This window comes from Paramisgurnus dabryanus, chromosome 16 (assembly GCF_030506205.2).
Source record: "Paramisgurnus dabryanus chromosome 16, PD_genome_1.1, whole genome shotgun sequence".
NCBI classification, from domain to species: domain Eukaryota; kingdom Metazoa; phylum Chordata; class Actinopteri; order Cypriniformes; family Cobitidae; genus Paramisgurnus; species Paramisgurnus dabryanus.
This window is the reverse complement of record NC_133352.1, coordinates 34423773-34437482: the sequence shown is the minus strand read 5'-3', so window position 1 is coordinate 34437482 and position 13710 is coordinate 34423773. Positions and strand designations below refer to the sequence as shown.

At 36.4% G+C, this 13710-nt stretch overlaps 1 protein-coding gene across 1 annotated transcript; it reads right to left on the bottom strand.

Moving 5' to 3' along the window:
* Positions 1–892: 892 nt before the first annotated feature.
* Positions 893–11903, bottom strand: abhd18 (abhydrolase domain containing 18). Its single transcript, XM_065264014.2, has 13 exons — positions 11783–11903; positions 10917–11025; positions 9847–9931; positions 9568–9668; positions 9388–9463; positions 9222–9306; positions 9091–9118; positions 8801–8939; positions 8610–8699; positions 2787–2888; positions 2257–2617; positions 2018–2180; positions 893–1871 (listed from the first exon to the last, which is right to left on the bottom strand). Exons 2-13 carry the CDS (start codon positions 11006–11008, stop codon positions 1817–1819), a joined length of 1377 nt encoding a protein of 458 aa, XP_065120086.2. The 5' UTR covers positions 11009–11025; positions 11783–11903; the 3' UTR covers positions 893–1816.
* Positions 11904–13710: the final 1807 nt, after the last annotated feature.

The window sequence follows — 13710 nt, the reverse complement described above, 5'->3', positions numbered from 1 at the left end:
ATTAACCAAATGCTCTTTGCACATCAAATACTTTTGCTTCTAATCCGCAAAATCGCAATCTCTGGCCATTCAGAAATACCCGTTTATTGGCACATTTTTTAACAGTCTGATAAAAAAAATTCTCATTTATGAGTACACGTCAGATGCAATTTGAGGGTTTTGCATCTGACCTCTTCAATTCATTATCAGTTTAATACATGTACCGATAACCCAGTTTTAGACAATTATTCAATCCAAATAATGATGGTTTGAGTATACCTCACAAAAAGTTGCTTCTCTGTAGAAATGGGACTGTTCCCTTCTTCCCCAGTTTCTGTTACTTGTGGGGTGCCGCAAGGCTCCATCTTAGGTTCGGTTTTATTTGCTTTCTATATGCTTCTGCTCTGCTCTATTTCTGAATTTCACAAGGTTTCTCACCATATTTACGCCATTGACAATTATGATGCTTGGTTTTTGTAATGCCCTATATGTTGGCGTCCACCACCTTTCTATATCAAACCTGCAACTGGTTCAAAATGCCATAGCTTGTTTCTTGATGGGTCAGAAAAGAGAGATCACCCCATTTTAAAACATCTACACTGGTTCCCGGAAAATGTAGAATTACTATACACTTTGTGTTTTAAGCCTTGCATGGCCTGGCTCCAGCTTAGAACTAATTAGTTATTAACTGTCCCGTTGTCATGACTGAAGTTCAAAGGTGATAAGAGCCTTTTCAATATTGGCCCCTGAAGCTGTGGAACTCTGCTTTATTGCCTGTATTCAAATCATCTTTGAAATGATACCTTTTCATAACGTTTTTAGGTTTTATTTTTTAATTGCTTTGAAGCACCTTGGTAAACCTTTGTATTGTGTGAAGATGCTATATAAATGACCTTGAATTAAATACATCATCTCAATATTTAGATATTTCTTTTTATTTTAGGGTGGATAAAAAGATAAATGAATACCTCATGATAAATACAGTGAACACATGATGGACCAGAGACATATATGGAGTAGGAAAACTGGTTGTTATTGATGCATTTGGCAGTGATTAAGTAATAAGGCATGATGTAGTTTCACAAAGAAGTATCTTAATTGTGTCTATTTCTTGCCAGATTCGGATTCTGCGAGGCTTATGTGAACTGACTAGATAGCATAGTATTACAAAATACTAATTTCTCAAGATTCAAGTAATTAAAATATCTGACTTTATCCCCCTTAATAGAAGATGACTAACCATTTCACTGATACAGCGTTTTATAAAAACAAGCCAAATTTTACAGTTCTCTTAATTTTCTTAAAAATCAACATTGTGCTCTAAAAATAATGACATTTTATGTTTGTGAAACAAAAACATGGATTGCAACAGTTTGGAAGCTGTTCAGGAAAAACACAAAATGTTAAAAAGATAAACATGTACTGGTGATTAATTTGTCCTAAAATTCAAAACACAAATTTTATTCTTTAACTAAATACTTTTTAAATAAATTAAAGACACCTTGATGTGTAAGTGAATTATGGTTTTGGAGGCACATCTTTGCCTCATGTTTTGATAATTATGTTTCGATTATGATTAACATAATCAAAGACAGTAAAGTTAGGAAGACAGGGGCTTGTATAGGTTAGGTACAAGTGTGCATTGCCTTTAGGTCAGTGTGAATATTGAGATAAACTGTACAGGTCTGTCATTTTTCAAACACCCTTCACTGCTTCTCTTTGGTAGCACCAGGTTGTTAGTTTCAGTTACAGTCGTGCAAAAAAATCATGACCACTATATTCAATTCATTCTTTGTCTCCACCTCATACATTACAATTCGTGTTGGTAAATCCATGGCTATAAGCTGGAATACTTCTGAAGAAACCGGTCGTATGCATCATAAATCGCTCGCCTGGAAGGTGTACACACATTATAAATAAAATGAATGTCAATGCATTGCATACATCCAGAATTCATGGATCAAACTACATATTTACTTTATTAATAGTAGTAAATAATTAAAAATAGTAGTAAGCATGTCCTAAAATTTAAGCTTACCGAAACAGTCCTTGTTTGAAAAGGTAGGCGCTGATATGACCTCCATTGAGGTAGCGAACCTCACAGCCAGGCCAGATTTCCTGTAAGCTGCGAACTCCAGTGCGGGGAATGTAAGCATCTTCTTTCGCCTGGACTATAATGATCAGACCGGGATCTACAGGCACTGGAGGTACGAGAGAGACCGTCAAGCCCATTTATTGAACAAAAAGTCCAAAATGTATCCAAAAGCAAATTCTCACCTGAAAAGTTAGCGATGTGTGTGCATTCATCCATAACTCCCTTCATGAAGCACAGAGATTCCCTCTGTAGCGACTGTCGTTGACCTGATCCACAGGTGATGTTCTTAGCATGTAGCATGTCCAAATGAGGCCCGCTGCTGCTTACCGCAGACAACATCTGATCAAGTCCATCTCTTTCTCTCCGCCCCACCAACAGGGCCGAGTCTGAGCCGTGACCTCCAGCTGCGGTCCGGAGCTCCATCTGGTCACTCGCCGGTGAGTGGAGGTTAAGCAGGTCATGGGTGAGATCCAAGTCTGAGAGGTTGTCGAAGCTGCCTGGGGCATTTTTTACAAACTCCTGGCCCATCCGGAAAGAGTCTGTCTGAAAATCAAGGGCGTGTTTGTTGTGAGTTATCTTCGAAAAATGTTGCACCTTCGACATTTATAATAGTCACGTGACAAAACAAATAAAATTTGTCGTGTGTCAGTTTTGTGCATTTCTAACTATAAAGTCATGAGAAATTACAATGCCTGCAGAATAGCAAACCTACCCCACAATACTCCAACATATTGATGATTTCTTCCTCATACACTGTATGTGCAGCGTACTGCTTTTCAAGTTCCCTCCAATTCACAGCTCTACTTAAAACACCCTGTGGACAAGTAAAGATTCACATTTATTGCATTTGTAAAGTGTCAGTTTGTCAATACGAATATGAAACTGAGTCAGTCACATGACTGAACAATGGCTTTTGAGTTGAAAGTTTTAATGGCTCTCAGTCATCTGACGAAGGAATGAAGGTATTGTGGTTAAAGTTATTAATAGCTACAATGAAGCTGAACGATTAAGCGTAACAAATGCCCTCGAGTCCACCAGGAAGTTTCTATTTAAAGGTTTATGACATAATGAGCGTAATTCTGATGTGATGTCAAATGTGAAGTGATTTTAAACATTTGACACTTTTAAAAATCAATATAAATTTTCTTCCAACATATTCCCCCAAATCCAATAGGTTATCATGAGATTTAAAAGTTGTAAATATGATGCAGGCCAACCTTTTATATATTTTTTACTAATATATATTTATGTATTTGTTTATTTATTATTATTATTATGTGTTATAGGTTATGTTTTTGTTATTTTTGAAAAAGATGCACACTTCTTGTATCCAGTATTTTGCATTTTAATTAATTAAAACTCATTTTCTTTTTTAATATTTTAAAAACAACTGCATTTTTACATTGCAAGAGCCAAATGTTAAACGTTAAATTATGAACACTGCACAAAAAAGTGCAAGTGTAAATAATCAACACATGTATTTTTGTATAGCACTATGCAGAGCTCTAAAACTGATTTTGTTTTTAACCGTTTAAATTTCATTAATTTTTACACCAAGTATTCACAACATATAGCCTTCTCACAGGCTATATGAGTCATGCCCACAGAGCTCACCACAGTCAGAGTGTGTCAGATTAGAACGGCTCCAAGATTCAGCACCCAAGGACGACTCTCTGGAAAACAGCCAGGGAAACCAGGACAACATATCACAGCCTCCGGTCACATCAGAACAACAGGACTCCTCACTAGATATGTCATTCCTCTCTCCAGCATCTCCGCTTTTGACCTTCTCTGGAAAAATGGAGGAACTGGTTTATGCTGGAACTAAACTATCCCACTCTATTGCTGCGAGCCCCCAGCTTTCAACCAGAAAACGGCAAGCCCCACAACCACCAAAGCCAGTGGGCCCAGTTCCCCCTCCTCGCCCTATGAGAGCTCTTCGGTCTCAGACACAACGCCAAGACACACACCCTCCTCCATCTACTGTAGGTGAACCAATAACAACTGATAATGGCTCTCAGTGATGTGTGTCGAGTTCCTGCTATGAAAATACTAATACTTTTATCAAATGTTTACAAAAGCAGGAACTCAGTGTGCCTATATCTTTCTCTATTTCTGTTTTAGTACATGATAGAAAGTGTAAGGCTAGATCAAATCGTGTGGCAAATCAATCTAATCTGCTGCCTGTGACTTGTCAAACTAAGATCTCTGTTAGGGAAAAAAATTGTACTGTTAAGTTAGCACTTTTAAATATCTGTTCACTTAAAAACAAATCACTTCTAGTCAGCGACTTAATAGCCACAAACAACCTGGATTTTATGTTTCTAAATGAAACATGGCTAGAAGAAAGCTACAGTGCAACAGTCCTTAATGAAACAGCCCCTCCTAACTTTACTTTTTTGAGTTTCTGCAGAACTGCTAGGAGAGGTGGAGGTCTAGCTGCTCTTTTTAAAGATGTCTATCAATGTAAGCAAGTGTCATTTGGAAATTACCCGTCTTTTGAACATCTAGGTATTGTGTTGAAAGGTACCCCACACATTCTACTGATCATTATTTACAGGCCCCCAAAATACTCTCCAGCATTTGTTGAGGACTTTACAGAACTGTTATCAATGATTTCCTCAGAGTTTGACTGTTTTGCTATTGCTGGAGATTTTAACATTCACATAGATAAGCCAGAAAGCATTATGACAAAAGATGTCACAGCTGTTTTAAATACTTTTGATCTGACTCAACATGTACATGGACCCACACACAATCGTGGACACACTCTAGATTTAATTATCAGTAAGGGTGTAAACATTTCATCAATTGTTATTAAGGATGTGGCACTGTCTGATCATTTCTGTATTTTCTTTGATATATTAATCTCTCCTACTATTGAAACTAGATCTGTGTCTGTCAAAAAGAGATCCTTAAATGAGAACACCAGTGTGCTATTTATGAAGGCTATATCTTTAACACCAAGCATATCTGCAGACTCTGTTGATTTTCTCCTTGATTCCTTTAATTCGAAAGTTAAGAGTGCAATCGATGATATTGCTCCTGTAAAAGTCATGAAGAAGAATGGCAGGCAAAAATCACCTTGGAGAAACTCAAAAGCGGTGCGGAATATGAAGAGACAATGCAGAAAAGCTGAACGCATGTGGCGGAAGACAAAACTTGTAGTCCATTATAATATCTATAAAGACAGCCTTCGTGCTTTCAGTGTGGAACTAGGCAAAGCTAGACAGACTTTCTTTTCAAATATTATAAACAAAAACATAAATAACACACGCACTCTTTTTGCTACTATAGAGAGACTAACAACCCCCCCAAGTCACATTCCAAGTGAAATGCTCTCAGTCAGCAAATGTAGTGAGTTTGCTAACTTCTTCTCTGAGAAAATCAATAATATCAGAAAGGTGATCAGCACATCCTTGAGCTGCGCCGGGGTCAGACAAATCAGACCACAACATCAGAAAGTAGTTACGATGTCTGATTTCGAAGCAGTTGATGGTAAAATTTTGGAAGAAACAGTACAGCATCTTAAAACATCAACCTGCGCCCTTGACACACTCCCAACATCTTTTTTCAAAAGTGTCTTTAACTGTTTAGAAGCAGATCTCCTAAAAGTGGTAAATTCATCACTTATCTCTGGGACTTTTCCAAAGTCCCTGAAAACTGCAGTTATTAAGCCCCTCCTGAAAAAGAGCAACTTGGATAACACTGTGTTGAGCAACTACAGACCAATCTCAAATCTTCCTTTCATAGGCAAGATCATTGAAAAAGTTGTTTTCAATCAGCTGAACAAATTCTTAATTTCTAATGATTACTTTGACATTTTTCAATCTGGTTTTCGACCACACCACAGTACAGAGACAGCACTCATAAAGATAATAAATGATATTCGCCTCAATACAGACACAGGCAAACTATCAGTGCTGGTGCTACTCGACCTCAGTGCTGCTTTTGACACTGTCGATCACAACATACTTCTTGACCGGCTGGAAAACTGGGTCGGGCTTTCTGGGATGGTCCTAAAATGGTTCAGGTCATACTTAGAAGGGAGAGGTTATTATGTAAGTATAGGTGGCCATAAATCTGAGTGGACATCCATGACATGCGGAGTCCCGCAAGGCTCAATTCTAGCGCCACTCCTGTTCAACCTGTATATGCTCCCACTAAGCCAAATAATGAGAGAGAACCAAATTGCCTATCACAGTTATGCAGACGACACTCAGATCTACTTAGCTCTATCCCCTAATGACTACAGCCCCATTGACTCCCTGTGCAAATGCATTGATGAAGTTAACAGTTGGATGTGCCAAAACTTTCTTCAGTTAAACAAAGAGAAAACTGAAGTCATTGCGTTTGGAAACAAAGATGAAGTGCTCAAGGTGAATGCATACCTTGACACTAGGGGTCAAACAACTAAAAATCAAGTCAGGAATCTTGGTGTGATTCTGGATTCTGACCTTAGTTTCAGTAGTCATGTCAAAGCAATAACTAAATCAGCATACTATCATCTCAAAAATATCGCAAGAATTAGATGCTTTGTTTCCAGACAAGACTTGGAGAAACTTGTGCATGCTTTCATCACCAGCAGGGTGGATTATTGTAATGGCCTCCTCACTGGCCTCCCCAAAAAGACCATTAGACAGCTTCAGCTCATTCAGAACGCTGCTGCCAGGATTCTGAGCAGAACCAGAAAATATGAACATATCACACCAGTCCTCAGGTCTCTACACTGGCTACCAGTTACATTTAGGATCGATTTTAAAGTATTATTAATGGTATATAAATCACTCAGTGGACTAGGACCTCAGTACATTGCTGATATGCTCATTGAATATAAACCCAACAGATCACTCAGATCATTAGGATCACATCAGCTAGAAATACCAAGGGTTCACTCAAAGCAAGGAGAGTCAGCTTTTAGCTATTATGCCAGTCGCAGCTGGAACCAGCTTCCAGAAGAGATCAGATGTGCTCCAACAGTAGTCACATTCAAATCCAGACTCAAAACACATCTGTTTAGCTATGCATTTACTGAATGAGCACTATGCTGCGTCCAAACTGATTGCACTATATTATATATGCACTATTTTAATTATTTTTCTCTTGATTTTATTCTTAATTTTTAACTGTTTTATACTTTTATTCCTGTTTTATTCTTTTTCACACATTTAAACAGTTTTTATTAAAATCACATTTATTTTCTTTTAATTGATATTTTAAATTCATGTATCTTTGATTTTTGTTTTCTCATTTCTATGTAAAGCACTTTGAATGACCTTTGTGTATGAAATGTGCTATACAAATAAACTTGCCTTGCCTTGCCTTGCCTTCTCCTAATGACTAAAATTGTATTTAAAGTTTTCTTTTTTAATATTTTAAAGATATATTGGCTAAAATGCCTTTCCGTTGTGGACTACATTCAGATGCGACTTTCAGAGTTCGCCCCCTAGTGGCAGTCCTAAAGAGATTTCAGTTTAATCGTAAATCTGTGCCAACATGGGAGAGAAGATCAATCCAGCGCAAGAGCCTTAATTCTACAAATATATTTATACTTAATAATTTACTTATCAGTAATCAACTGCGTTTAAATGATTCAAGTATTACTAATAAAGTTAATTTTTTTATGCATACAAAGCTTAAATTGGATCTGATAATCATGCAGCCCCTTTCCGACTCTACATCCAGTTTATCGTCCGTCATTTGTCATGTACAGTGGAACGGTAAAATAACCACGCTGATTTTAAATCAGACAAAGATGACCGGCGGGCCGGATAAAAATTATTGGAGCCCTGCTTTACAATAATGTGTGCCTGTTTTTTTGTTGTTGTTGTTTTTCAAATTAATTTGCCTTAAAAGGCATATATTATTCAAAATCCACTTTTACAAGGTGTTTAGACATAAATGCGTGTTGTCACAACAACCCTACAATAAAAAAATCCACCCACTCCTCCTTTTTTAATCCCCATTAAATCAGAGCAGTTTTTTAGACATGTGGTTTTGATTCTCTTGTTAATGTGATGTCACACAAACAAAGCCCCACCTACGGCCACTGACTGACTGGTTACGTTTACCCCACAAGCTTTTCTAAATGTGATTGCTACCACAATGTAGCACTAATGCTGCTAAATATACTATTATTGACCGTATTCACACAAATTAGGTAATTTTTAACCGAAAGCACTTACTGTCTGTTGGAAGGGAGTGAGTGCATTAGCTAATTTGCATTTAAAGGGACACACATGAAAACAAAACTTTTTGCCCCTACCCAAATATTTTTGGGTATAACAAATAAACTGTGGGGTATTTTAAGCTGAATCTTTACAGGCACACCTGAGATGTCTTGTAAAATTTCTCTTTAAAATGTAAATTTATGCATTTTGCAGATGCTTTTATCCAAAGCATTACATGCCATACATTTTATAAGTATGTGTGTGTTGCCTGGGTTCAAACCCATGACCTTTTGCAGTGCTAACACGATATCTACCACTGAGCGGCACAGACGCACAATCATTTAAGGAAAATGTTGAAATCTTACTGTGGTAAAAACACTTGAGGCGGTCGTCCAGGACAAACAAGGTATCAGAGGAATTGGTTTGGGCCAGTTAGTTACAGCTAACGATGCCATCTAGGAAGCCAATAACAGATTTCAGATTTGGACAGATGACAGGTTCTCGTAAACACAATGGCCTGGAAATGACATGAACATTAAAACCAAATGAAACCTACATGTCCTCCCATAGAAATGCCAGTCATCCCCAGAGGCCAGAAACCCTCCCGCTCCAGCCAGTGTAACAAAACCGCTGATTCCAGGACAAGAGCTCCACCCATCACAAACAGGTCTGATACGTTCTTCAGGCTGGAGCGTCTAAATAAAACCACATAATAAAACCCCATACTGTAAATATACTCAAATGTATTGTGTAGAACAATGTGTGTCTATATGGCATATCATATACAGTAGAAAGAAAATACTAATTATAAAGTACATAACATGTAATAATATCAAGTACACTTACAGTTGGTCTTTAGGTTTCCTGTATCCATGTACAGCTCAGAGTCAAGGAAGTGTCAGATGAGATCTACAAGTATTTAAGTAATACTTCACAAAGATGTCTACATTACAGGCATATTTATTTGGTAAGGATATAATATGGATTTTCCAACAGAAGAGAAGCCATCCCAGATTCTTTAATCATTGGTCTGGCCATAAGAGTTCTCCTTCTCCAGAAAAACTGAAAAAAAAAATTATATTAATTAAATTAATTAATTCTGACATCACAGAGATGAGATTATCTACATCTTGACACACTTACGTGATCTCCTGTTCCAGCCAAGTGGATACAGACCGGCCTGTGCCTCTTCCATTTCTTGGGTACAATGAATTGGAATCTATAGGACAAAAATAATACAAGATCATTCAGAGCTTTATTTGAAAAAAACTTTGAATACACAGTGAGCAGCATTAATTCATTGTGGGTGACTGTTTTGTTTACCGGGCTTTGATGGACTCTGCCGGCAAGATTCCTGGGACATAGTGCTCAAGAGGTGATATGAAATGACCGTTGTGAATTTTGCAGTCAGTCTCCTCTTCTACCTGCAGATACAGTATTAACATATCTACTGGGTTATTCTGTAATTCTGATTTCTTTTTGTTTATAAGAAAATGTGCATACTGATAAAAAATTTAAAATTATTGCACTTATTTTTCATGTTCATTTACACATTCATGCATGCATCTGTACAAAGAAATTGTAGATATAAGCGTGTCTTACTTTGTCAATAAATATGGGGTAATCCTTTGGGACCAAATCCTTGCATCTCTCCCTGTTACCAATGATTTTACGAAACTCAAATATTCTGTAAATCACAACAAAATTCAAATTAAACAGACAATTTTTTTTATTATAAAGCACCAAACCAGATATAATTTATTATATCGTTCTTGAAAACCATTCACTTACATAGTTGAAAAAAAAATATTATGGAAGTAGGGCTGGGCAAAAAAATTAATTTTTCGATTAATAATTTTTTTACATGGTCGATTTAAAATCGATTCTTAAAGCCCACGAATAGATTTTTTTCCATATTTATTGCCGCAAACATTGAACGTAAGATTAACGTTAATCTAATTACTAGTCTTCTCCACTAGATGTCACCCTCTTTTTTTCTTGCGTGAGGCGAGCCTGTCATTCATTCATTCAGTCTTTATTCTAATATAATATAATATAATATTATATTTTAATATAATATTCTATATAATCTATATCCATTGAGTTGAATCGAAAATCGAGTATAAAAATCGGCCCAAGAATCGGAATTGATTCGAGAATCGAAATCGAATCGATCTGGAAGATGATCTGAATCAATACCCAGCCCTATATGGAAGTGAACAGAACTCACAAACTGTTTGATTATGAACATTCTTTTCATTCGTGTTTACCAGAACAAAGAAATTCATACAGGACTGTAACAACATTAGGGTGAGTAAAAATGACAGAATTTTTAATTTTCGGGTGAACTATTCCTTTAACCTCCCAAGACCTGGTGCATCCATATAAATAATACTTAATTCTGCGTAAATGGAACCTGTTGTACACAAACATGGACACTAACACTGCTTCATGTTAAATATTTGGTTATTATATTTATTGGTTTGTCCTAACCCCAAATAGCTGGAAGAAATCTAAAATGCAAGCCAAAGCAAAGCTTGGGTCTTAGGAGTTTAATGACAATATGCTGCGGTGTCTCTATCCCCTTTACTGAATTTGATAAAACCAGACGATAGACTAAAACTTGTTAATTGATTTCAAATAACAGTTTGTGTTTTTATCATACAATTTACCTTTTCAGGTCCTCTGGCTTCCCCCATCCTTGGATAAAGAGTTTGGTTAGGAGAAGCCTTCTATAAAGAACATCAAGCCGGCTCACACCCATTGACAATAAACATTCTCCTTTAAATCACAAAATAAATCATTACAACCACAAATCAACAACTGACGAAACTTAAACAACTCTTTGTTTTCACTTAGTTGTATGGTTTTCCACATTAAAACAAGCCTATTGGACTGGAAATGTTTAATACTTAGTGAATTATATTTAATAGAACATAAGTCTTACAAAAACTCACTTAAAATAACATTTTAAAACGTGTTTTGAATGATTTATGGACTTTTTAAAGGACAATAAGCACTTCAAATACCCTCTTTCGCAATATTTTATGACATTTGACTCACCAGCACAGTTAAGGCTGAACGCACACGGAAACACTTAACGTTAAAGAAACTAACTGTACACCTGCAGTGTAATGCAAATATAACATCTGTGGACATGTAAGTGTAGAGGGCGCATTTCACCTTAAATACACCCAACAATCGTTTTCGGTTTCCATATCAGAAAATTATTTTATTAAAGATCATGTTAGTTTTAAAAAAAACTTATGTTAAAACACTAATGACGTCAAGTTTGAAAAGGTACTTCGATGAGTTTGTCAACGAAACCCAGTTCTTGTTTAATGTTGACCTTAACTTGATCATCCTTACTTCGTGCTTTAATATGAATGTGCATCCACTGTATAAATACATCTGATAGCTGTCAATGATTGACCAGCATTAATGTCACGCTTTCTAAACTGCTGCACGCCTCTCAAAATCTAAAAAACAATATGTAAACAAGGTACAGATGAATGATCGTACAAGAACAAGTTTATACCTCAGGCTAAACAGGCGAAGATATGAGTGTTTTTGAAGTCAGCACACATGACAGAGGGCGAATTCCGATTGCGGCTTCAGCGCCATCCCAGCGTTCACTGAACACCGGAAGTCACTCTTCTTCTACGCTTATGATCGCGCGCCATGCTGTACACGAGTGCGCCAGCAGGTGGCAGTGTTGGACTACTTACTATTTGTTTATTTGAGCATAAAAAGTCACAAATCAGTGTAACAATGACATACACCATGGTTATTATCTAATCAAAAGGTCAGATGTACCTTTATTAATTAAAGCATACAATATTTTATGTGAAACATGCATAGATCATCACGTTTTGCAGAAATTACTGGATCATGCCACCTCGAATGGATGCTATAGCAGAGACACCGATTAATACATTCTGAAATTATTTCTCAAAATGTATAATAAAAAATTCAAACGAATTGTTCAATTGTTGTATTAAATAATTAAAAATGAATTGTATATTAAGTATATGGTCACGTGACTTAATTGTTTCACGTTTCAAGAAATTATTTAAAAATATTAAAAAAAAAAAAAAATACAAAAACATTATTGTGCCAACAATGTTCCATTGCAAAACTAAAATGTTACTTAACAATGTTTTTTAAATGGGCTTGGGATGAGGCAGCCAATAAGAGCCAAACATATAGATAGGAACTCCTTCAATCAGGGTGGGACCTCAAGAAGCTGTTTAAATAGAATGCATTACAATAGTGATGGGATTTATGGCTCTTTCAGGGGATCCGGATCTTGGCGATCCGTTCCTTTCAAAGAGCCGTTCAAAAGAACGGCTCATTTGGCTCTTTTTAAATATTTAGTCAGTTTTAAGAAGCCAGCTTGGGGGCATCTCAGTTTATCCTGTAAAACTGTAAATAATCACTGGGAGGAATGATGAGGTTAGATTTGTAGTCAAATCATTAAAACTCAGATATCACACACCAATATCTGAGTTTGAATTATTCTGAAATATTGATCATTACCTCATTTGTCGTGTGTAGACTATATTCCATAGGGTTTCACAACATTAGACAGTGACATCACTATTTTGGATTTATCTTTAGTAGGCTACAAAGTGTAAAGCTACGTTGTCTTATGTTATTCATACAATACCTGCTCACAAATAAATATCAAAACAAAGCCTGCTGCAATGAATTTCTGTGAAAATAGCTTTTACTACAAACACTTCCACAATTTAGAATAAATAAAATGGAAATGTCTACATACAGTCCAATATTACTACTATTACTAATGTAATCTTTGCAAATAGGACATCAGCCCCTTCAAGTCTTAAATGAACAACCCCTCCGCTGGGTGCGCCCCTCCCCCTATAACTGTTCTGTCTCGCGGAGGAGCTAATTTGTGTGCATCTGTGTGAAACACGCATAGGAAAAAAGAACGACAGAAAGAACGGCTCCCCTCCAGCCGCGACTCGGCTCCCATCGTTCATGTTTGTGAGCCGTTCAAAAGAATCGGTTCGTTCGCGAACGTCACAACTCTACATTACAATACTTTCTTTCTTTTTTAGGCAAATTGTGTCTTAAGATGCTAAATATAATATATAGTTTGATTTATTTTGTCTGCTAGCCATTACATAATTCCCAAAGTTACATTTGTGTTATTCTATAGTTTTGATTTCTTTACTTTTATGACCATAATATTTATAAAGAATTAAGTGTTCTTAATTTTGTACGGTGTTGTATATCGTTTGTAGTTCAAGAAATGTATTATAAGTATTTGATATTTTGCATTTACGTTCACTAAAACTGAATATTGCATTAAGAATTGTCATTTGCAGACTCCGCCCCTTCCTTCATTCACAAAAATAAGCAATAAATTATTAAAATCCGATTGGGGTCAAGCACTCAGCATTGCCATAAACGACATTTGAAGTTTAGGCCATGATTCTT

Coding starts and splice junctions, on each gene's coding strand:
- abhd18 (XM_065264014.2), bottom strand. CDS start 11,008: ATGGGTGTGAGCCGGCTTGATGTTCTTTATAGAAGGCTTCTCCTAACC. Junction 9,307..9,387: donor TGGCTGGAACAGGAGATCAC/GTAAGTGTGTCA, acceptor TTTTTTTTTCAG/TTTTTCTGGAGAAGGAGAAC. Junction 2,181..2,256: donor ACACATCGCTAACTTTTCAG/GTGAGAATTTGC, acceptor TCGTACCTCCAG/TGCCTGTAGATCCCGGTCTG.